At 33.0% G+C, this 26575-nt stretch overlaps 1 protein-coding gene and 1 pseudogene across 10 annotated transcripts in view; both read left to right on the forward strand.

Moving 5' to 3' along the window:
* The window catches only part of PCDH15 (protocadherin related 15), an 800695-nt gene that overhangs the window by 770086 nt on the left and 4034 nt on the right, over positions 1-26575 (forward strand). For 4 of the 10 annotated variants that reach the window (XM_058543426.1, XM_058543425.1, XM_058543432.1 and 1 more), the window contains 5 exons: positions 4277-4495; positions 6713-6721; positions 8142-8294; positions 10472-10477; positions 12195-13806. In XM_058543426.1, the coding sequence (XP_058399409.1) occupies positions 4277-4495; positions 6713-6721; positions 8142-8294; positions 10472-10477; positions 12195-13653 (1846 nt within the window). In that variant the 3' untranslated portion in view covers positions 13654-13806. Of the gene's footprint in view, positions 1-4276; positions 4496-6712; positions 6722-8141; positions 8295-10471; positions 10478-12194; positions 13807-17655; positions 17675-19328; positions 19368-25021; positions 25093-25960; positions 26070-26575 lie in introns of those variants that run through there. The other 6 variants (XM_058543424.1, XM_058543428.1, XM_058543423.1 and 3 more) reach the window with 4 other exon arrangements.
* LOC131407740 (U4 spliceosomal RNA) lies at positions 22762-22887 on the forward strand (annotated as a pseudogene).

Genomic DNA, 26575 nt, shown 5'->3' on the forward strand with positions numbered 1-26575 from the left:
TGCAAAAAATTTATGGTTTAACATTATCTAAACTTTTTGTCATTACATGTAGCTTTCTATATCATAAGCAGAAACATATTACTTTAAAATAAAACTTAATTAAATTTTTAAAAAAGCAAATACACTTTTGGCTTCTGCACATTTCTTATATGTCCAGCCTTAGTCTGTCCTGATGGTAAATGAGAGATGAAGAAGAAAGTAGAGAAAGCTTGTATACTTTACAAACTACTTTTAAAAATACAGTGTTTATGGGCTGGCCCCCTGGCCTACTGGCTAAGTTTGGCACACTCTGCTTCAGTGGCCCGGGTTTGGTTCCTGGGCGCGGACCTACACCACTCATTGGTGGCCATGCTGTGGCGGTGACCCACATATAAAATAGAGGAAGATTGGCACGGATATTAGCTCAGGGTGAATCTTCCTCAGGAAAAAAAAAATACAGTGTTTAAAAACACACTTATACTTTAAAATGGAATCTGACTACCAAGCTATGATAAAGCTTCTTTCAACTTTCTAAGTTTAGAAAAAATTCAGAATACTGAAAATTCAAATACGTGGAAAACTAATTATTAGAATCTAGTTAAAGTAATTGTGGAACTGTATAGAGGAAATAGGCATCTACCCCTGATTTGCTTTATTAAGCAAAACAACCTTATCCAAGTGGAATAGATGTGGGCAGATGTGTTATCCATTGCCCACTCAGGAAACCTGTTGCAGAGACGCAGATTGTGTACCTACCAGGGAAATAGGCAGCTCCCCCTCTACCGTGTAGGTGTGGAGCTTTGTGAAGTACAGAGTACATTCTCCTGCTCTCCCTTCTTTATTTCTACATCCATATCCATATTGCAACACCAAAATCATCAAGGTAACAGGCAGGGTAGACTGGTGGTTATCCATTGTACTTTGAGAGTTGTGTTCCACACAAGAAAATGGAGGCAGGAATACGTGTTTGCATGTGCGCCATTGATTGAGTAAATCAGAAGACACAGAAGTGATTTAGTAGTCTATTTCATTTCAGGAAAACAGAGCAGTAGTCAATTAATGTTGGCTAGATAACGGGAAGGGATCTGTGCACCTCACCCTTAGACTTAAGAAGGGTTTTCAATCAACAGCTCAGTAGACTGTGGATGAGAATAAGGAGAAAATCACATTTCTTCATCGATGTTGAATCTGACGGATCTATCTCCTTTCTAGGATAAGTAAGCAGGGGAAAAATGGGATCAGTGATAAATACTGAAAAACAAAGTAAAGGAAATAACATCCTGATGACTCAGAGGCACAATATATTTCTGGAAATATTTTCCTACAGAAACCATTGGAAAACAATTCAATATTTTTAGTAGAAAGCAAGATGGTATGGGACAACAAAATGCTGTCTGAGTTTTACATGCCCTGAATCCTTCCCTTGTTTCTGGTAAAAGAACTCCGTGAGAGAATAGTAAGAATTGACCCTCTCCAATATGGTGGTGGGCTTTGATGAAGTGCCCCCCCCCCCAGGCCAACTGGAGTATGCCATCCTCTGCTCATGGACTGGATGTGGGTTAGCACACATTCCAGGGAGGACCAATCTGATTCTTTCTTCAAGGACTGCCGTGGATGTTAGGAGACAGTAGAGTTCTGAGTTCTGAAATTAGAAAAAGTATAAAGCAAAAGCCTGAAGGTTCTTTAGGCCAGTTTTGCATCTCAGGGAGAAAATCTCTTAAAATCCATTGACTGTCTGGATTCAACCTTGCCTGAAATGAGAAAACATCTGAAACATAAATTGGCAACATGAAATATATACACAAGAAGCTCATAGCATATTAAGGAAATGAACAAAAAAGAGATAAAATCATAAAAGAGGTCAAAATATATTTAGAGGGCAATTAAGATACAATCTGATAATAGCAGGCATCTCTGAAGTAAAAATTGTAGCAGTTAACCAGGAACAAAAATTGAAAATATAATAAAAGATTTCATTACATTACAGGCAAAATCAATGAGAAGGTTGTCATGTGTCCTTAAAAAGTATCTCAATATGTTTTGAAACCACTGAAACAGAAATAAAAATGACAATTAGAACAAAAATTAGGATAAGCCTTACACATCTCCTCTGCATGATAAAATGCCAAAAGGCAATGGAATCAAATCCATAATATTTTAAGGAAAAATGTTATGACATGGTTTTTTACCTAGGCAAGTTGTTTTGCATGTATAAAGCAAAAAGAAAGATATTCTAGACCAGGTATAAGTTCAAAAGAGATCAACTCTTCTAGTAAACAATTACTTATGACATTTACCTAAATTGAGAAATAAATCAAAATGCATATCTAAATAATGGAGCTGATGTCATGTAAAAAGACTAACAAATTTTCCTTTGGGTAGTTTGGATATCAAATGCAGGAATCCAATACAATTGCGATCTGTCAAGTGGATTTTGCATGATGGGGGTAAATTTTTCCCTGCAATTAATGACCTTTCTCTACTTCTAATCCTTCCCAGTTTCTAATAATATATTTCTTGTGACATGACACTTAATTTGTCACTTGGAATTTCTTACTTTATCTGATAAACAACTCAAACAAAAAGTTTTATTATTCTATTCTATTCTAGTACTTTGAACAATGGTTAAACCTTTATTATATTTATTAACATGTCTAAAAATGACGTAATAAAATTGCTATAAAAAGTATATTTTTCATCAACAAAGGCATATTTGTAAAGGAAAAAAGCATTCTAATTGCCTTATGTTATGGTAACTCAAGTAAAAAGGTATGTAGCTTTAAAACTAAAATTGAATTATCTGAGCCATTAGGTTTCTTAAATTGGAAGACTAATAAACGACCCAGTGGAATTCATATCTAATATCAGATATTTCTTTATTTTTTCTATTTGGAAGCTATAAACAGTGTGTTAACTAGATTTAAAGTCATCATGCACTTGGAAAATTAGAATAAAAAATGTCAAAAGGCATAAAATAGACTCTAAAATGCACAAGCGCAGCATCTTTGGTTATCATTTGATGATGAAATTTTGGGCCATTTTAATTTTTCCTTCACATTTCTTTGTGTTCTTCATATTTTCAACATAAGTATGGTCTTTTTATATTAAGAAATATATTTCTAAAATAATATTTTTTACTTTATATATGCTGTATAATCACAAGTATATAAAAACATTCATTAATAGCAAAAAAAAAAAAGATTAGACTTGGTATACCAAAATGTTAGCAGTGGTTGTCTTTCCATTGCAGGCCTATGAGTAATTTTGCTTTTGAATTATTTTGTGTTTTTCAATTTTCTATAGTAAGACATTTGACCTTTATAGATAAAAATCTTTAAAAATTCAAAAAGAAAAATACCTAAGACAGTGGTTTTGTGGTATTAAGAACACAATTGTTGCATCAATATTGTAGGATTTGTAAAGGATTATTCAAATTTTCCCAAGGAATTTTGAAAAAAAAATTACTTTTTAATCACAGCATAAAATATGTAATAAAATTGTTCATTCTAATAAAATTAAGTAACAATTATTTCTTGATTCTCTTTCCTAATGCAATGCTCATTATTGGAATTGCATTATTTAGAGGAAGGATTTGCAAGAACTACTGGGTTAAATAGACCACCAATTCTTGTCATTCTGACTACCTACACTCATTTGCTGCCTGCAACATTTATTCAGTCTTTCTTTATAAGCAGAAAACACCTTTTAATTTGTTCACCCGTTGCCCATAAAACATCATTTTGGTTTGAGATTTGAGAGAGTTGACATTTAAGATGCTCTGGTTGAGCACAAATATAGACTTTGAGTCTGAAGGTTTGAGTTGATGTCTCAGATTTGTTTCCATAACTGTGTAGCTTTGTGGTCTGCAGTAACTCAGTGTTATAATATTCTGTTTTACAGGATTATTCTGAGGACCCAAGGAGATAAAATGTACAGATATAATTTTAAATCATGCTACATAATTTAGAATATTGTTATATTTTATTCCACCTGAAGAACTTAATAATGTAAATTATCTCAACATAGTGATATTAAGTTCATGATATTGATAATTACTTTCCTCAAATTTGAAAGCACATTGTTATTAATACCTTTGATATGTGTATATAGACGTGTAATTAGTCTTTTTTATTGCTCTTGCTTTTTATATATGCTTTTCTTATTCATGATAAGACTTCTATCTCAGCTTGTGTTTAAACTGAAGAAAATATTAAAAGATATTATAAAAAAGATTTTATTTTGAAAAAGGCCTTTCTCGATTAACATCATTGATTTTACTATTTATCTAACAATCAAGATTTTTGGATGGCAAACTGCTCGATATCAATAAAGACTTTCAGCCGTATTATGGGGAAGGAGGACGCATCCTGGAGATCCGGACTCCAGAGGCAGTGACCAGCATTAAAAAGCGAGGAGAAAGTCTAGGCTACACAGAAGGGGCCTTGCTGGCTCTGGCCTTCATCATCATCCTCTGCTGTATTCCTGCCATCTTGGTGGTTTTGGTCAGCTACAGACAGTACGTATTCATGGATGCTACATGTGGATAGCTCCTCAAGAAGGAACCATGTCTGGTATCATGGCTTTGTAGTTGTAAAATATTGATGGTGCAACCATCCTGGCATGGCTGTATCCTTCTTGTACCAAAGGACCTTCCTTTAAGGGAAAACAATACAAACTTCCAATACATTTTTCACAAATGCCTCAGTGTTCCTGTGCTCTTAATACAATCTCATCCAACAGGAATATTAGGTTAGCTCCTGTGGCTTTGTTTATGCTCTTCATCAGGTTTAAGAGCCTTGGGAGAGAAGGTAATGGGTATCTTAGGGAAAAAGCAGTAGAATGTCATATATAGATACCCATTTCAGCCAGTTCCAAAGGAAGGTCTGTAACCTAAGCACATTGTCATGATAGGTTTTTGTCCATATGGTTAAATTTACTTCTGTACGGATGATCAGCGTTGGCAAAATCATTTAAAAATTATAGCGCACCATATGTAATTTTCCATGTGGTTTCTTCCTTCCTGGGTAGCTTTGCTAGAATCTATATTGTAATGTCTGACAGCATATTTTGGCTGCACAGGCCTTAAGTTTTTCTGGTTCCTATAGGCAAATACGTCCATTTAAAATATCTATATTTTTCTTATTTAGGCCCTTCAAAGTAGTCAAATAATTATAAGTATTTTAAACATCTATATTTGAGGTAGGCTAGTAAGCTATTCTTTTTTGACTCGAGGTTTGGGGAACCTGTGTGATAGAGGGCTACACATTTTAAGTGTAACCATTTTGACAATGATTGGTGAAAAATTGGGGAATAGGTTAAGAAGAGCGGTAGCCCTGAGGGTGCCACAAAATGAAAATAAATAACAGGAATCATAAATTACATAAACTACTGACATAACAAGCAATAAGAAATAATGGTAGAACTGCTGTTCATCATGTAAAATATCTACAGGGAAAGGACTAAAATAGTCCTTATATATTCTTAAACTGTTACCTTTGTTCTCTAACACTGAGAACTTTCTTTTGAATTAAATAGGGTAAGGTGATTCCAACCTGAAAGATGAAAAGTGTGCTCTGCATGAAAACGCTATAGGAATATTTTCCATCACAAAAGCAATGTGAAGTTGCAAATATAATGTGTAGGTTGATATATTAGAGTTCAGTGTATCCTTAACAAATCCCTTGATATATCAAATCTAAAGCCCATGAACAAACTTAATATGGACAAATTGTTTTAAATTATTAAATCATCAACCCCATATTAGTTTTCATGTTCAATCTAATCTGTATTACAGTTATTCTTTTTCACCCAACTATTTCCCAAAAGAGCTTTATTATATCCTGCTAGCAATAATATCAGTGAGAAAACATCTTATATTTGACATACAATGCAATGATCAAAACCGAAGCGTCCTGGATATTATACTCAGTGGTCTGAAATTTACATGAAAAATGAGGATGCTTAATATTTGAACATTTTGTAGATGATTTAATTATTTTTTAGTTCAGTAATCAGCTCAATACTCGAGGAGTTAAGTTTAGTTACTGCTTTTTATAGATTAACAGAATTAAAACGAGGTTTGCACTGCTCATGTGTCAAAGAAGTTCTAATATTTAAAAATCTAACTTTTGTACCTTCATATTCTATTTGTAAATAAGATTGAAATGGATAGTTATTCTTTTATATTAAGACGTATCTTTGAAATTTACTATGCATGGAAAAGGAAGAAGCAAATATGAAAAAATAGCGTCATGAATTCATCACCCAGGAGTGGCACCTTCCAATCTTAGTTTCAGCTTCAAAGTGAGGCCAAGGGTATAATCAGGGCTTGCTGCCTGATTCCACTCCTTTCACGTTCTTCAAGCGCAGTAAGCCAAGAAGCCAATTATAAAGATCGAATTGTCTTTAATATTCCATTTCTCTATCAGAGTTGAAATTCCCATATCCATGTTTTAATCCAGTTTTTCTTATTCCGTTTAGTTCATTTCTTTGTTTTCCTGTAATGAATGTTTTAACAGCTTGTAGGACTGTGACAGTAATAATAAAATGCTCACCATTGTCACTTCTCAATTGAAATACTTAGTTTTCTCACTGTGTCATTAAGTCTATGTCATTATGAGTTTAACCGGTAAATTATTCATAATTTAGAATAAATCAGATGTGAAAATATTATGAAAGCGGTATTTCTAATGTAGCTTTCTCTTTTTTTCTTACTCATTGCTTTCCCAAACAGGTTTAAAGTGTAAGTATAATTACTAATATTTTGCGCATGATTTTATGTAATGTGAAAAGAGAAACCCCAGATATAACAGATAAAGTAGTCAGCCTGCCCAGAAACATGCGTTATTTGTCTGTTTTTTGTTTGTAGTAGGCATATATTTTTTAGTTCAAATTCCCTTGTGGTTTCGAATGTATAGAATTGAGCTGGTTTTACACAATTTGATATGAGTGGAGGAAATGTGAAAAAGACAGTTTGCTTTGATAGCTTCTACTCTTTGAGATCTTGGTTTTGAGGAAGGAATTAACAATTAAGGTCCAGGACAGTCAAAAAGAAGAGCCTAGCTCTGATGCAAGAATCATAGTCATTTCTGGGAATCCAAAGGAAATAAAAGCTAACCAAATCTCTCTCCTAAATATGCACACCTACAGAGCCTCTGTAAACTAATGTAAAAATGTTTCTGGGGCGAGCCCCATGGCCTAGTGGTTAAGTTCAGCAATTTTTGTTTTGGCAGCCTGGGTTTGGTTTCTGGCGAAGACCTACACCACTAGTCTGCGGCCGTGCTGTGTCAGCGAACCTCGTATAAAATAGAGGAAGATTGGCACAGATGTTAGCTCAGGGTGAATCTTCCTCAGCAAAAAAAAAAAAAAAAAAGTTTCAAATCATAAAAAACTTTTCTTTAAATAGAAGATGAATAATAAAGGAAAATTATCTTCTGTATGCCTCACATTATGAAAGAGATCCATTAAACTACCAATTATAAATCACATTTTTATCAATATTTTGCCTTCTCCCTTTTATACTATTATTATTTATACTATTTTTTATAGATATTATGATATCTATAAATGATAAAATGATAAAACTATTTTTTATCATTTAACTTTGCAAATATTTCTAGTGAATTCTACCCACTATTCAAGGAGTAAGTATTTTAAGAACTGTGGGAAACGGAGTATTGGTAAATGATCCCCTGTGGGGATGCTTTTGTAGTTATATCAGTTTATAAATTCAAATACTTGTGTAAAAGATTTTTTTTTTTTGTGAGGAAGATCAGCCCTGAGCTAACATCTGTGCTAATCCTCCTCTTTTTGCTGAGGAAGACTGGCTCTGAGCTAACATCTATTGCCAATCCTCCTCCTTTTTTTTCCCCCCAAAGCCCCAGTAGTTAGCTGTATGTCATAGTTGCACATCCTTCTAGTTGCTGTATGTGGGACGCCGCCTCAGCATGGCGGGACAAGCGGTGCTTCGGTGCGCACCCGGGGTTCCGAACCTGGCGACCAGTATCAGAGCATGCACACTTAACCGCTAAGCCATGGGCTGGCCCTGTAAAAGATATTTTTAAGGTTAGTTCCTTAACTGTACATTATTATTAAAAGGTAGCCTATTGATAAGCATATCATTTCTAAAATGAGTTTTACCAAACATCCTTACTTTACCAAAGACGCCAAGCTGAGTGCACCAAGACAGCACGAATCCAATCCGCGTTACCCGCAGCTAAACCAGCAGCACCCGCCCCGGCACCAGTGGCCGCACCTCCACCACCCCCGCCGCCTCCAGGTGCGCATCTCTATGAAGAACTTGGGGACAGCACAATGTAAGTAGACCTTTCAGGTACTTTTAGAAGTAAATGTGTGGTGAGTACTGAATTTCAACCTGATGTGAAAATGCAGTTTATAGCCTACTTTGATTATTACATTTTTTAAACAGAAAATTAAGAAGAGAATCTAAGAAAAGTTAAACTGAAGAGTAATAACCAAAACCAAACAAAAAAACATTAAAAAAAAACTAAGAGAAGGGAAGTATTCAATTTGAGGAGACATTTGCAGATGAATAGCTTGGATATTATATTTAATTTCTAAACCTTCAGAATCATGCAGACTTTTTCCCCCCAAAATTAAAAATAGGTTCTGAATGTTTTTTTTCCTTTCTCATAGGAAATGAGGAGAATAAAGGACAATTGTAACATAGTAATTCTTGATTTGGTATCAAAAGCCAACTCCTACTTGGTAATCAAAAACCACTTCTATGATCTAAAATACAGACTTTTCTAAGACACTATTTTAGGACGTCATAAAATAGAGTAATTAAAATCTGAATGAAAATAAAGAATTAAATATTAAATACTCAACCACTTAGATGATATTCTTTTCACTATATTACTCTCAAAAAAGACTGCTGTGATAGCTTAATATTTCTCCTATACTATTTAGAATCTCTAAGCAATATTAAATTATCACTTTTGAAAGAGACTTTTAAATTATTGTTAAAGGATTTCACAGCTGTTTCTATAATGATGCTTCACTCAAAATCTGATTCCTTTTGGAGATATTTAACTTGTCTGTATTTTAAAAATTCAAGAATAACTATTTCTGGACGTGAAATGCAATACAACCAAGGCTATTATAAAATTTTGAATATGACTAAATTAAATTCAGAAAATCTTTTATTAACTGGAATTTGGTGGGGTGGAGGGGCTAAAACACGTTGTTCTACTGTGTTACACTTCTAGCATTTACTAGTAGGAATAAAGCAAGCCTCAAAAATTATGAAATTTAGTTTTTAATAAGAAAACTGGTTCTAAACATATATATCAATAGTATTTGCCATTATTAATACTATTATACAAGTTATGTTAAGAATAATTTTAAAAACGTTAAAAGTGATTTTAATGTTGTACATTTTAATGCTAAAATTGAATTTAAAAAAATGCTCGGCATTCTTTTTCTAAAATCATAATATAATACAGGAGTCATGCTTTAAATATAGTTTTCTTTTCATTTTTTTCATAAGTTGAAAACAACGGTCCCTTTTTGAATTATTGGTGAATGTAGGAATTGAGCCAATATGAGTTGATTCTCTTTGATTGCGTTCACCACCTCTCTCCAGAAAAAATGTTTAGAAACTAAAAAATATGTGTAAAGTTAAGTGTGTTTTATATGGAATTAGTGAGGGATATATATTCATTTTCATTTAAAAAGCAAGTATACTGTAACATTATTTGGAATCTCTGTAGTTTGATGGTGATAATTTTCAAATAGCAACACTTAAGGACTATTTTTATTTGAAAAGTTGTGGTAGACTTAGTAGAGGTTTTGGAATTCTAACATGTATTTTAAGTTCTACACATTTAATTATCTTTAACAAATGTTTAACTTATCTATTCAAAAACTTTTTACAGGGATTCTAGTCATAAGTTACTAGAAAATGAACTAGCCCCAAATGAATTATTGTCAAATATTTTTTAAAAGAAAAAAAGTCAAAGGTCACTTTGAAAAAAAAAGCTTCACGAAGTAATTAATAACTTCATATGGATTCAACAATACTCTGTAATTGTCATCATAGTGCTTGTAGATTTACTTTCTTCCAAGCAATACTTATATCTTTTTTATAAATCAGTGTGAACTAAGTTTTCTGTTAAGACATAGAAGCGGTTCTTAGAATCTCATTTCAAAATTTCATTCTAGGATTGAAATCATCCATGTTTAGTAGAGGTCAATTTTACCTATGTATAGAAATTAGATAGCTAGATATAATTTTATGTGATAAGACAACCAAATAAATGCCATATGATTTTATCTAAAACATTATTATATATTATTCTTATGAATAAATACAAAGAAAATATAAAAATGCATGTTCTTTTTTGGATATACATATTAAGTGTTTAAAGCAAGTTCCTGTTAGTATTTTCATAATCATCTTAAATTAACTATAGTTCAAACTTTTCTTTTTCTATCACATGTTTTCTCTTTCTCACCTGTGGATACATAGGCATAAGTAAGTAAATAATATCATTCTAATACGAGGGCGTTAGAAACAAAAGATGCAATAGAATAGATTAAGTGCTGTTTTACTATATATACAGTAATCTTCATCTTCTACTGTGGAGTCATCTACTTTTAAAAAGAAAGTTGTATCGTCCGCACTTCATTCCCTTTTGATATCTTGAAATCACATGAGTTTAAACAAGTGTTCCCACTGAAAGTACCTGTGCCTATCTAGAGAGTTTCAAAATTCTTCTTTTTAATTTGTTAAAAATATTTATAGATATCTTTCAATCAAAAGTGACATGGTATCGTTGTATAGATAGTTCTCTCCAAGAAAAATTAAACCAAGAACAGATCTACACAAAAAAACTGCCTTTATAATGTCAAGCCTGTGTTTCAAAAATGACTTTTCAAGATCAGGAAAAGCAAGTGTTTGCTGTCTGTTTAATTCATACTGTCTGCTCTTTCTGAATGATTCACGTGGTCCTGACACCCGGAGTCCACCTGTGAGAATTCTCTTTTGCAGTTTGTATCTTTGCCAAAGGACACAATAACAACTTTGGCTTTACGTATCATTTTTTTGCCACACCTGTCATCCTAATTTTTCAATGTGGCTATTTAATTTTTATTCAAAATATTTCCCTTTTCTTTCATTTATGGTATATGGGTAAATATTAAACAATAAAAAAATAGATCTCTTATTCAGTTTGAGCTTGAGAGCAAAGTATAATGAGAGACTATTCAAAGCTACAAGTCCCCCAGCCTTTCTGGGGGAAGGGTTCCAATGCTTTCAGTAGAGGCACTTATTTGTGCTCTGTGCCTTAATCAATTTTATTTATGACTCACAGCTACTAAGGCTCAATGTCCACATATGAGCAAATCTTTCAGTGATGTCAAAACTGTTATATTAATAGATCTTTCATTAAAGTGAGTCTTGACTAAAAATTGGATCCAGATCATGTTCAAAAGAAATACCAACAGCCCCTCTTCTTCTTTGTAATATTTACAATTTATTTACAATATTATTTATGTAATATAATATTTTTATACAGAATAAGCATAAAATTGAAACAGAAGAAAATAATCTCTGTCAAGATTCTAGCATAAATTCAATTTCTTAATTGTGATTTTGAACTCTGTGAGAGAAATCTCCCATCTGTCCTTGGGGACTTTAATTCTCTTAATCTGGAGAATAGAGAATCTCTTTCTGTATTCTCTTGCAAGCTTTATCTCAGATAGGAGAGTACTTTTAGCTCCAGGACAGAATTACTGAGATGAGAGATAATGGACAGGTACTGAATTAGATACAGCTAAGGATCCTTTCCCCAAAACAGTCAGCTCTGAGCATCCTCAACCGAGGCAAAGAATATGAAATCGTTAGCCAAAATGCTGATCTGCAATTTGGAGAACTGTGATTTATACATAAGAGAACTGTTATGTATGGTCATGGATACTTTGCTGTATCAAGCTAAATGAAAAAAAAATCAGTGTACAGATTGACACATTTTTTAAAAATGAAAATTTCTCATGCTACTCACAGCTTTCAAGCTTTTCCTGTCCTGCCTTGTTGAGAACAGGGACATGAAAGTAATGTCTTGTTTCAGTAGATTAGTGTTATTTGGCCTTTTATATTTTGAAGTAGTGATGAGAACCATAAAAACATCTTTCTCATGACAGCTATGTCACAACCTGTTTCCTTACATTTCATTATCTTCTTTTCTTTCAAGTCTTTTCCTTCTCTACCATTTCCAACAAAGCAGGGGAAATAAGTCAGTCTCAGAAGACAGGAAACATCAGCACGTTGTGATGCCCTTTTCTTCCAATACTGTTGAGGCTCACAAGCGGGATCACATAGATGGATCACTTAAGAGCAACCAGCCCAAGTCTTCAAGAAAATTCACACTGATATCTGATGAGGACACCTTAAGTACTCATGATACCCTCTATAAGGAAAATATAGATCAAAGATCAATGCATTCGGACTTTTCACTAAGAACAGATTTTGTAGACTCATTTTTACCCAAAACACAAGCCAAGAGTGAGTCTCTGAGGGGCCCGAGAGAAAAGATTCAGAGGATGTGGAATCAGCCAATCTGCTTACCTAGGAGCCCAATGTGGGAACTTCCCAATAGACCAGAAACCATAGATCTGGAACAACAGCGAAGCACGAGACAGACAGCTGAAAATGAAGGCACTGGAACCTATCCAAACAAAAGAGGTGGCAGTAATCCCTTGCTTACAGCTGAAGATGCAAATTTAACAGAGAGAGAGGAAATAAGGCAAAGTGAATCACTGATTATACCAGGGACAGAACAGCTGAAATCTCTATCTTCAGACTCTTCATTCTCCTCTCCTTGGTCTCACTCCTCATTTTCTACTTTGCCAACTGTTTCAAGAAGTGTGGAACTCAAATCAGAACCTAATGTCCTCATTTCTCCTGCTGACTGTTCCTTGGAACTTTCTCCTTCAATGCCTTGCATTTTAAATTCTCCATTCTTTAGGAGAGAGACACCTACTTGTATGTCAGCTGTTGAAACCAAAAGAAACATTTTTGAAAATCTTCACCATCCAGCAAACATCTCTCCTCCTCCTCCTCCTCCTTCCCCTCCTCCTGCTCCTCCTCTCGTCTTTAGTCCTTTTGCTCTTTCCTGTCCTCCTTCTCCTCCTTCAATTCCTCCTCCTCCTCCTCCACTTCTTCTACTTTCTGTTCCTCCGTCTCCTCCTCCTACTTCTCCTCCTCTGCCTCTTCTACCTTCACTTCCCTCTCCTCCTCCACCACCTCCTGCTTTTCCTTCTCCACTACCTCCTTCAATGTCACTTCCATCCACTAAGTGTGTTTGTATGCCAGCTGTTAAATCCACTGTCAATGTGACACCAGCCAAGGAAATGAAGTCCTCTGTGATACGGCTATCAACATCAACAACAGTATGTAATGCAGTTCCTCAGAGAGAACCAAAAGGCATCCTCAGGCGCATTAAAAATTTAGCAGAACTTGAAAAGTCAGTAGCTAACATGTACAGTCAAATAGAAAAAAACTATCCCCCAACACACATCTTAAAACTACAAACTAGTTGCCCTTCAGAGATAACAAACATGGAAATGACACCTGGGCAAAATCAGGAGAATTTGCACCATGTTGTCGAAGGAATTGAAAAACAATCTCACAGTCAATCTACTTCACTGTAATGTTGCTTTCCCTCTTTTAACTGAACAACTCTTTTGTTGACCGTAATCTTCGAGTGGAGGCAAATTCGAACATTAAAGAAGATTCCATTCTTTTACCCTAAACTCAATGCAATACTGTTTTTCTCCTCATTTTTAATTTAAAAGATTATTAACTTCATCATTACTAACTCATATTATAGATTTACCTTAATTTTCTTAACTACGAAGTAGCATTATTTGCCTACATTTATTTAAAAAGTAAGTAATTTCGATCTATTTTTCTGGGAATACTTGGGCATGAAAGTTAGACATCCAGTTTAAACCAATGGCTTGTTTATCATGTTAATGCAGTAACTTTTACGTTTACTTTTTGATCATGGTTTTGTATAAGTGTCCCAGGAATAAAAGCAGACTATCACAAATAAGCTAAAAATGATATCATAGGTTCTGTTATTTCCTTGAAGCCTATGTATTTGGTCAGAAGAAGTACTACCAAAGTAAAATGTTATGTATCTAGAAATACAGGAGATGGCAGACATGATGACAGTCCACAATAAATCCCAGGTGCTATAAGATGTAGTTATCTGTTTTCTTATAGAACATCCTTTACTCTGGCTTGCTTTTATCTTACTAGTATGCTTATACATTTGGTAAATCTTTGACTTTTTTCAATTGCTGTCTTAATCTGTTTATTTCCTATTGTGCTTTCCCTTCCCTTCTTTATAATGAAAATAAATCTTGAGTTGTTGACTTTTGTAAGATATTTCATTGTTCCCACAGATATCTAAAGTGCTATTTAGTTTTGCCTATCCACATTATTATATCATCTCCTTAATTATAATTTTATCATTAGATTATCCTACAAAGAAAATATTTATCTCCAATTTAATAAAAGATATCTAATCAGTTTCATCAAAAGAAGGTTAAATAAATGTCTATAAAGGTTTATCTAGTAGGAATCTAGTTACTACTATTTCATTGATGAAAATTATAAATATTTTCCTTTAAGTTTTTCAATAATATAAAACATGCTTGTTCATTAAAATTTTATAAAAGTGCATTATTGACTTCACTCCTAGTTATTTTTAATTACTATGAATAAATCATCCAAATTTAACCCGTAGTATATAAATGAAATATAAAACATTTAAGTAGAAGTCAAGAGGGAATATATTTGGTGAATTCTCACCAGTTTTATATAGGCCTTTACTCTTTGTTTTAGGCAAAGAAGATAAAAATTTATATTCTGGAAGAAAATTGCTGTAGTTGTAATTGTTGCATATCTTAGAGCTCAACTTGTTAAATTCTTAAAGGTATCAGCTAATCTAAGTCCTATCTTCCTATCTTCTCAATGAAAGCTACACTTGATCATCAAGTAATCACTTTGTTTTTCTCATCTAACACATGGAATAATTTTTATTTACTGGAAATCTCCACTTGGAATATAAGTTTAATTATTTGTTTTATTCTGCAGTTTTAATATTTTAGAAGATATAAGTCTGCACAGAAAAAAGCACAATTCCAAAATATAGGCAAAAGTCTTGCTTGATAATTACTATTGTAAATGTACTAATATAGGCTCAGGCCCCATCAATGAATCATTTCAAAGGTTTTGTTCAGCTCTTAAATTATGTAACATTTTTTCAAGAATTTGGTCTGGCATCCCTAATTAACAATATCATAAAAAAACAATCTGTAAATCTAATTATTTTCATTAGCTCCTCCACTTCAGATTCTTTTCATCCAAATCAAGAGTAATTTCTTTCTTGGGGTTCTTGAACGTGATGTTTTTCTCTTTCACTGAAAAACTTCAGTTGGAGTTTTTGTTGGCAGCTGGTCATATGCGTGAGAACTTGTGCTATTTGGCGGACTCTGACAAGGTATTAGTCACAACTGTGTAAGCCTTTAATATGAGTGTATGTTTTTTTAACTACTTTCTATCAACTTCTTGGAAATGTGAAAGAAATTCCTTGATAATTCCTTAGAATTTCTTGATAATGAAATCTCTAAATAATTACCAAAGAAATGTAAGCAATCCAAGTAACAATTTTGTCTAAGTACCTATAGCCTTACTAAATTGTTACATTGCCCTTTTCCCTAACACTTTTATAATATTTATGTAATCTAAAAATTTTATGAGTATTTTATACTTTTCAAACGAAACCTCCATACCCATGTTTTATATTTAATCTAGTCTTTTACTGACACATTATATTTAGCGATTCCCAGCTTCATCATAAAAGTCAATTTGAATATCTTCTATAAGAGACTTCTATTCTTGAGTACACAAGCCAAAATATTATTCTTCTCCTCAACCCCAAGCCCCCACAACCTGACAACAAGCCTCTAGAAAAGGGACACTTTTTTTCTTCTGCATTTATTATATTCCAATTAATGCATAAGAAATTATTAGATACTTTCTTAAAAGACATGAACAGGTTACCATACATTTGCCCTATTTTTAAAAGTAAACTGTAATACATACAAATGGTGTAAAATGAATAATTAATACATATTGGATATAAACTATGCAAAATATACATCATTATATGACTGGTTTTATAAGGATTAATAGTAAGTCATGTTAATTGAAAGCACGCAGATAATTATACATATTGATTCTGTTGTGTACCTTTTCTAAGTCAATTTTTACTTTTGAGCTAAGACAAAAAATGCAAATAACCAAATAAAAAGGTTAATGGAAACACCATAGTTCATCTGTTGGTATTTTATTACCCACATTTATGGGAAATATTGCTAATTAAAAGAGGCCGTTTAAATATCCTAGAAATTAAAATCTAGCTTTGGTTGGACATTTTATATTATGTATGTGGCTCAATTGTTGCTATTAAAACCTAAATATGAGCTCTCTCTACTTTATTTACCTCTGAAAGATACAAATTGAGTAAAAGTTGAAAATGTCTAAATTTCCAAATGCTTTAGAAGAATTATCATTCCCATAACTATTGGCAGAACCATATAAGCACTCTGAAAAACTCATCACAGAACCATTTCAAATAATAAATTGCTGATAGGATTAAGTAAGCATTATATTATCGTTATTACCAACCATTTCAATCAACAATGCCTTAACCACTTAAGATGCGTTCAGATAAGTAGATTTATCTTGTGAAGGTCTCATAATTTTTGAAAGAAATTTTCTACAGTTAGTTTTGTTGGAGTTTAGAAAATTATATAAGTAGCTCTTCATAATAAATCTTCATTGTAGTTTATCAATTTCATATAGCATGATCAACAGCACAATTTTAGTACTTTAGGTCAACTGTTTAATGAACAATAAATTAAAAATTTTCATAATTAGTGACATTCAACCCTGAAAACATACTATACTTTTTTTCCCTCTCAAGTAGAGTCAAATGTTTCACCAACTTGTGGTCCATGTACTTTATAAGCCTTTATGTAATATTGAATGTTTACCTATTATATATCTAAAAACATTTTCACTTCGTGTCTAATATTATTGACCCTTAAAGGCTAGTCAATATTTTGCATTCATTATTTTTAGAATAAATTGATACAAACAGAAAAAAGATCTTACAAACATTTGGAAGAATATATTCCAGTCATGAAGATAATTCCTTTTCTTGTACCAGTATGTTTTTCATGTATGAAACATATCTTTTCTCCAAATGAATATCTTATATGTATCAAGACTTGTCTAGGACAGAGATGATGTAGGATGTTTTTTATCCCAGTTGATCATAACATAGTCAAAGCATGTTATTATACACCACTGAGGCAAAATAGATTGGGTATGGTTTGGGGTTCATATGGAATGAGAGTTGGGGTGATAATTGTTTTCAGTAATGCAGGCATGAAACATTGATTCAAGATAGGAGTATCTTGATACTACCACAAAATATACTTCTCACTGAGACAATTTTTTGGTAAAAATTACCTTCTCAGTTTTTCTCAGGCTTTTTAAAACACCTTTACCTATAATTTTATTGAACTTGAAAATCCCGGATGTCTAATACTGATTTCTTCATTTCTGCCTTGCAGGAGAGGTTATACATCAGAGGTAAGGGCTTTATGGTGTTATGTTATATCAAGGTTACTAGGAAAATACTTGCGTTATAGGCAGGACTGATGTACATTCTTTCAAAACTAAGGTATTTCAAAAAATTTTGTAAGTATGCTCTGCTATTTATTTTCCTTTCTATTTGCTGCTTTTTTGTTTGGGGCTATTAAATCTATTATTCAACAGGTGAACAACTGCTTACCTTTTCAAGGATAAACTTATTTTTTCCTGAATTACTATTACTCAATATTGTGACATTCCCCTAAACTTATTTTTCTAAGGCTATAAACCTAATTTAGAAACTGTAGGATTACTTAACTTTTTACCAGTCCAAGGATCTATCCTATCATGTTAGAGCTTGAGATCTGAAAGAATTTAAAGAAAAGTCAGACTATTAGAAAGCTCTGACTTTTCTATTGTGTTAATTTGACTCTCGGCCAACATACTGGGCATTTTGGCCAAGGGTATTGGGCTAGCCACACTGTAAGTGGTGCCATCAATTAAGTCACTGAGAAGCTAGTATGGTTTAAGTTTAGGGTACAGCTTCTCAGTCAGGAGAATGAAACAAGAATATGACCTAATTGGCTAATAATTTAGAATGCAGAAGTCCTAAATTATTTGGAAATCAAGATGAATGCCTTTAAAAATAACTGGTTTTCAGGGATAATTGCAGTAGCTAACAGACTGAATCAGAATATCTCTAAGTTAAACTTCCCACCCATTTAAATGAATACCTTAGACTAACTCATTAATAGCTGTACCATGGAATAGCTATCCCTTCAGTCAAATAGTTGTTCTATTGGCCATTTCAAACAGTTGGTTCATTGGTGGAAATATCTTCCAGAACTTCTCTGTCAACCTTCCCAATGCTTACTTTAATATTCATGTTATATAACTACTTCCACCCAAAGAGTTGACAATCCAAAATTTGAATTGTGTATCTTGTTCCTATCTGGTTAAAGTATACCTTCTCATGAAACAGACCAATAGAGACTATGTTTCCTTTAGATAAATGTGGGGGAAATAGGGAGGCAGTGGGAACTGATCCCTGCAAAATTGGAGCAAGAACAATTTCCTTCATCACAAAAATTTTCTGAAAATGTGCTTAATTCTTTAGTGCAAGCAATCCATAATTTGATAAAAAGAAAAATGGGGAGTATGTCTTAAATATCATGTTGAATATATTACAACTATATCATTATTTTGTGTGCTCTACTCTTCTTCCTAATGAACCTGATTACATTTAATGTGATTGGGGAGAAAAAAGGAGGGGCAATTTAAAACAAGATTAAACTTGTTAAAACGAATTGTGTAACACTTAAAGTGCTTTTAGAACCATGAATGACTCTTTGTGCTATGAATCTTAATCCAAAAAATTATTTATAGATTTTTATTTACTAAGGTTATTAACTTTGATGTTAATTAAAACAATGATGCAATTAAAACAAATTAATTCTTTATTGTTTTATGTTTCAGCATAAATAATCAAAGTATTATTTAAAACTGTTGGTAACTATCACATGAATAATAAATCACAATCCCAAAGTAACCGGTTTTAAACTGTCACCTTTTTTTTCTCTCTTTTCAATCATAATCTATCTTTTCCACCTGAATTATTTTCTAAATCTTTTTCTATTTTAATTTCCTTTGGCAGCAACAACAACTACTGAGGCCTTCTCTTCTTAAACCAGAGGTATCAATTTTCTTTCTCTTTTCAACCTGAGTCTTCACAGTAATTTGTGTGACTTTAAAGTCCATCTTACCTGTAGGCAGAGTGGGTGGCTGCCAATGTGGCATAATTTTACAAGAGAGACAAAAGGTGGTTTTAAATTTAAATAAATAAATAAATAAACAGTCATGCAAATCTCCTCCCTACTGTTTGCTGGTGGCTAAAATTCCAAAGTTTTAGCTTTATTCTCTGGGAATGAGACAAATAAGAACTTTGCTGCTATTATAAACAAGCTATCCTTGAGTGAATCAATTCATGAACCTGATCAGTCACTGTTCTTAGTGAATCTAGATTCATCAGAACTGTTCCTGAGATCAGATTTAGATTAGGAAAAGTTTGAAGAAAGAATCCTGACATCTATACTGAAATAACAAAAGGTAGAAATTGGGTTATGATAAACAGTCTTTAATCATTTCATGTGCTTCAAAATACTGCCTTTGGGCATGTGTCTACTTCAAATGCCTGCAACATTTTCTTCTGCAATGAGAAAAAGATATTCAAAGTTATATAATAAATGCATATAATTTATATTTTTTTATTATACTAATGTACTGCTTAAATTTAAAAATAATTAAAAAGTAATGTTAATTTTAAATATCTCTTTCCTTTGGCAAATTAATTATTTTATAAGCTCCATTTAAAAAAAAAATTCCTTTTTCTTAACAACAGAATCTTAACTTTGCTAAAGGGAGGCATTTCGTGGTTAGAATTTACTTCCTAAAATCGGGAGGTTGAGTGGCAGGAATATTCAACTTTTATAAATTTTTAGCAAAAATTTCTATGGAGACCTCTCCCTAGACTATTGAGTCAGATAACTCAGAGTTGAAATCCAATGCCAGTTACTACATGCAAGACCTTAGTCAGGACATGCACCCTCCTGAGCATCAATTTCATCTTCTATAAAATGTTGGCGGTAATATTTAACATAGCAGCTCCTAGCTCAGCAACTGGAACATAGTAGGAAGAAATCAGTAAATGGTAGTTATTGTTGTTTTTATTTGCATCAGGGTAAATATTTATACTTTGGTTAATAAGATACTAAGTTAATTCTATGTCTTCTCTGTGTGGTCAGCAAAAATGAATTTTGAAAATAACATTAAGGGTTTGATCTGCCCATAAAATCACTTTTTAGTAAGCCACTTAGCATGATTTTCTAAATCTAGGAATCACCTGCTCAGGGCAACAGGGACTGTGTGTAGCAGCAACAAGGGCCAGAATTCCAATACTACCTCTTGACGCTCACTCAAGAATCTTAATGGTTATCACATCCTTCCCCCCATTTTTTTTTTTTTTTTCTGAAGTGGTGATGCTCTGCCGTTCAGTAATGGGCGGTGGAATAATCCAAGAGGAATCCTTCAGATCGTTCCCTTCTACTAGCTCCTGTCTCTCCTTACCCAACTCAGACTACAGAGTGAATGTTTGAATCAAGGATTAAGTTTCCTAGGTTCCTTCCCAGTTGCTTCTATCCTTCTATCATATTTTTTAAATCTGATATAAGTCTGATGCCAGATATATATGTTGTAGCTAGCAAGAGCTGAGCTTTATTCTCCATTTATGAAAAAATACATGTGTCCGTTAGAAAATTATTTGATTCTAACTTTTAAAATCTGAAATCCACTAAGTTGCACTGTATTTCCGTAAATATTTGTTTTTTATTATTGCTGAAATTTGTTAAAATTCCACTTCAAAATCATTTTTGTTTTTAATTGTTGTGAGAACACATAACTTGAAATCTTCCCTCTTAACAAATTTTTAAATGTATAGTACAGTATTGTTAACTGTAAGCACAATGTTTTACGGCAGACCTCTAGAACTTTTTCATCTTGCTTCCCCCTCTCTCCACCCCCTGGCAACTATCACTCTACTTTCTGCTTCTATGAGATTGACTATTTTAGATACTTCATATAAGTGGAATCATGCAGCATGATTTGTCCTTCTGTGATTGGCTTATTTCACTTAGCGTAATCTTGTCAAGGTTCATCCATGTTGTTGTAAATGGCGGGACTTCCTTCTTCTTTTTTAAGGCTGAATAATATCCCATTGTATGTATAGACCACATTTTCTTTATCCATTCTTCCATTGACGGACATTTAGTTTTCAACTTCAAAATTGGTTGGCAGTCTTTTCTCAGTCTCCACATGTATTAGATTAAATATGCATTGGCCAAGCAGTTTAGAAGTATTAGTTCTGAGACCTCTTGGCTTCATTTAAGCCAGTATAATTACTTTGGGGTTTAGATGCCTCAAAAGTTTAAGCCTACCAATATGAAACATATATATTTTAAAGTGTTTAGTTTGAATAACTTAAATTGAGACTTCAACTTTGTCCCAATGTCTTATTGGTCTGTCTTGACCTCATTTCCCACTCCCTTTCCTATAATGAACATTTTTTGTTGAAATAAAACTACAAATATTAAAGTGTACAAATCACACTGTGCAGCTAGATGAACTTTTACAGGGTGCACACTATCTCTCCAGACGCCTTTCCATGTCAACACTTGGATATTATTTCTCCTGTTCCTAACCGCTCATCTGGCTTCTTTTTTTCCCCAAGATAAATATATATATACATATTTTTTTTGTGATGAAGATCAACCCTGAGCTAACATCCATGCCAATCCTCCTCTTTTTGCTGAGGAAGACTGGCCCTGAGCTAACATCCGTGCCGATCTTCCTCCACTTTATGTGGGATGACGCCACAGCGTGGCCTGACAAATGGTGCGCCGGTGCGTGCCCAGAATATGAACCCCAGGCTGCCAGCAGCGGAGCATGTGCACTTAACTGCTACGCTATAGGGCCAGCCCCCAAGGTAAATATTTTAATGCAACATATATATATATATTTAAATTTCAGCTTTATTGAGGTATAATTAACAAATAAAATTGTAAGATATTTAAAGTATGCAGTGGGATGATTTGATATATGTATATATTGTGAAAGGATTCCTCCCATCTAGTTAATTAACACATCCATCACCTCACATATTTATCTTTTTTCTTTTGGTGAGAACATTTTAAGTTCTACTCTCTTAGCAAATTTCAATTATAGAGTACAGTGTTATTAACTGTAGTCACACGTTATACATTAGATCCTCAGGCCTTATTCATCTTATAGCTAAAGTTTGTACCCTTTTACCAACCTCTCCCTATTTCCCCCAGGCCTCAGCCCCTGGCAACCACTTTCTACTCTCTGTTTCTGTGAGTCTGACTTTTTATTTTTATATTTTTTAGATTCCACATGTAAGTGATACCATGCAGTATTTGTCTTTCTCTGTCTGACTTTTTTCACTTAGCATAATGCCTTCAAGTTCCCTCCATGTTGTTGCATATGGCAGGATTTTCTTCTTTCTAAATGTAGGCATCTTTTGCATAGTGGCAATACCATAACCAAGGAGATTTATGCAAGGCATGATTATTGCTAATTGAAAACTTTTCACCTGGCTTCTAACACATATGTTCATCTGTTTTTGAAGTTTATATAAATAAAATAATATAGAATGATATGTTTCGTTTGTACCTGACTTCTTTTGCTCATCATTCTGTTTGAGAGAGTCATCTCTGTTGTGCGATGTAGTAGTGTGGACTACTGCATTACTCATGGACTTTTGCATTGGTTCCAATTTTGGAACCAATCATTTTGTTAATGATGCATTTTGGTGCACAATTGTACGTTTATGTTGGGCATATAAACCTAACTATACTGAATTTCTGTGAAAAGATATGCATGTATTTGACTTTGGTATTATTGCCAAACATTTTCCAAAGGATTTTGCTATTTTATAATCTCTCCTGAAGTGTGTGAGTTCCAGCTGCTCCATGTCCCTGCCAAAACATGGTATTGCTGATTTTTTTTTTTTTTTAATTTTAGCTATTATAGTGGGTAAACTGAAGCAGTTTTAACATCGAAATCGGATTCCTCTGCAGTTGGTTTGCAAAGTATTTGTAAGCTGTAAGGTCATTAGATAGTACATTAGTAGAGTATAGGGTTTGCAAACTTAAATAAACATCAAGAAAAGTAATGTAAGGAATGGAGTTTATTAGATGTGAAAAAAGAGCAGGTGACGGGGCCAGCCTGGTGGCACCAGTGGTTGGGTGCTCGCGGTCCGCTTCAGGGGCCCAGGGATCGTGGGTTCAGATCCTGGGTGCATACTGACGCAGCACTTGTCAAGCCACGCTGTGGTGGCATCCCATATAAAGTAGAGGAAGATGGCCACAGATGTTAGCCCAGGGCCAAACTTCTTCAGCAAAAAAAAGAGGAGGATTGGCATCGGATGTTAGCTCAGGGCTGATCTTCCTCACAAAAAATAAATAAGTAAATAAATAAATAAATAATAAAGAGCAGATGGGAGATTCTATTGTGACTATGGGTATAGATGTAAAACAATATATTTGAGGACACAGTAGTAACCCAGAGAGAACATGATTGCTGTAAGGAGTAGTACCACCAACTAAATTCATAACATGTAAAAATATAAGCCCAGTGTTGCCATCTTTTTATTTTTCAAGAGAAATCAAAATCCAGATCATTGATAGCATTCTGTGATTAAAATTTTGGCAACCATAGTAATTCAATTTTTTGAAAATGATTTTTGCCAAAGTACAAGTGAGGGTCATTGTCCATATCCATCATGCAGGCTGTGAATTTACACACTTTTTAAATGATATATTTGTGCTCTCAAAAAAATTTTTTTTTCCTGACTCATTACTATACCTGGATCAGCATAATTAATTTTTATAAATAATAGATGATATTACAAATAAATACCCACCCATTTTCCTGTGGATTCCTATACCTCTCCCTCCTTCCCTTTTCTTACATCATTGCAAAATTAATTTGGTTAACCTTTGCAGTTCGACCTACTTAAATGTTAAAATAGAATTAAAAAAGAGAAATGTAAGGAAATTAAATTTAATAGTTATTTAAAACCAGTTTCATATATATGTCTCAGGAAAAATACCTTTCTATAAGAGTAGAGTGACAAAAATCAATATTGTCTAGAATTTAGAACTGGAAACCTTGAAAGGCCTCTATTCTGACAAATTTCTTTTTTTAAAAAAGGAATTAAAATCCAGAATTAGCAGTATGTTTTAAAACATAAACATCCTTGGGAGATATCACACAATAACATAATTTTTCATTAATGATAAATGTTTATTATCAGATCCTTTCATGAGAATAGTTTTTGATGAATAGAAGAACTCTGGGTATTAGAAAACTCTTATCAGGAAGATGAAACAATGCTGAAAATAAGCTTATAATTTTCCCTAGGGCTAAAGTCTGTTAATAGTATAAGTTAAAATAGAGTGAAATATTAACTGCCTACTGGTAGTTTTAAAAGTTATCGAAGAACAAGCGATATGCTCATCTGTAATCTTTAACAGATTTACCATTAGAAAAAATTTACTTTTTTTACCCACTCAGTTCTAATAACATAACTTTATTTCATGTAAAATAATTACAGCCAAAAAAAAATATTTGAATATGTTTAACATTTGTAATTAAAGTTATTTTAGCAGGAGTGTCTTGAGAGTCATCGAATTCTAGGTCTGGAAATCTGACGTTGAGCTGAAATGTGATCAGAATATCTTTTCAAATGCAATTTCTCTTTTTGAACAATAGGAGTTATCCATGGAGTCTGGAATTGATCCTGGCCAGGAATATGGACAAGATTATTACAGTTATGAACATGGGTACATCTTTAGATTTTTTATTCAGTATCTTAATATTTTTATGAAATAAGGAGTTAGTAAATTATTATTACTAGCATTTGTTTTATAAATGTCATTTCATCAGTTTCATCTTTGAAAATGAGTTATGTATCTAGTTTTAGTTTTATTCAAGTCTTAACCATTTTTCTATATTGAGTTCTGTTTTGATGTTCTATATTGATATTGACTACAACTCTAAAAATGCACAAAAATTATTCAAAATTATTTAAATGAGAAATACAAGTCACACATATTTGCTCAATTCCTGAATTCACCATTTCTTTCATATGAGATGTTTAACATTTTATCTAACCAATCAGCTTTAAGATTTGCCCAAGAGAAATTAAGAAGAAAACATACTTTAGAATCCATTAATAAGCATTTCAAAGGTCACTTCTACACACGTAAGTTAACCGCTTTCTAAAAACACAGTAAAAGAATGTAAAGACCATTACAGATCATGTCTGAAGCCGATCTTTACTAAAAAGATGGAGACTTTATGTTCTGAACAAGCCATTATACTTTTAGAAAGAATCTATTTTGTGCCCTAAATTCTTCAATTCATTAAGCAACAACATGCCTTTCTTTCCCTCTACCCTCTCCCAAAACTTAAATCTGAACTAACTCGACTCTTGTTATTGTTATTCTAGGGTACCATTATGACAAAAATCATTGGTCATCAGGTTGTAGTTCTTACCTTATGGTTTTTGTAACTAGTTTACAGGGAGCCCAATAGGTGCTGTATAAATATCTGTTGACTGAATGATGAAGAAAGAGAAGAAAACAGAGATCAGTCATGGTTACACAGACCATGTGAAAAAATGTTTAAAGTTGTAAGTTTCTGTTACAGGTATGAAATGCCTCAATATGGAAGTCGCCGTCGTTTGTTACCACCGGTTGGACCAGAAGAATACGGTGAGGTGGTGGGTGAAGCTGAGGAGGAATATGAAGAGGAAGAGGTAATTACTGTAATTTTCTTGTGTAGGTTAATATTCCAAGGACAATATTTTTTAACTGTATTTGAATAGCAGGCTACAAAATATTTCAAAAATCAGAAATCCTCTTCATTTAGTACATTTTCCATAGACATTTAACAATGCTGACCATTTCATTGCCTTGTCTACAAGAGAAAATTAATTTTTGTTTTATATGTTTAATTTATTTTCCTCTATAACATGTTAAACACCCGGAATAAAGCCACAATACAATTTATATTTTTTAAAATCCTAAATGTTACTCCATGAAGGTAACATTATAATAAAAAACATTAAAAAGTATTTCACAAAACAATGGTTACTTTTATTTCAGACCTAAAAATCATGAAAAAGTATAGTCTCCATCTTTCAATTATCAAGAGAAAAATAAAATATTACCACCAATATTTTTAATGGAATAATGTCATTTATGTTTAAATTAGCGTAAGTGATTTATATCAATTTCTTATACTTTGCTGCAATATTTGCTA

The sequence above is a fragment of the Diceros bicornis genome, chromosome 6 (assembly GCF_020826845.1).
Source record: "Diceros bicornis minor isolate mBicDic1 chromosome 6, mDicBic1.mat.cur, whole genome shotgun sequence".
Classification (NCBI taxonomy): Eukaryota; Metazoa; Chordata; class Mammalia; order Perissodactyla; family Rhinocerotidae; genus Diceros; species Diceros bicornis.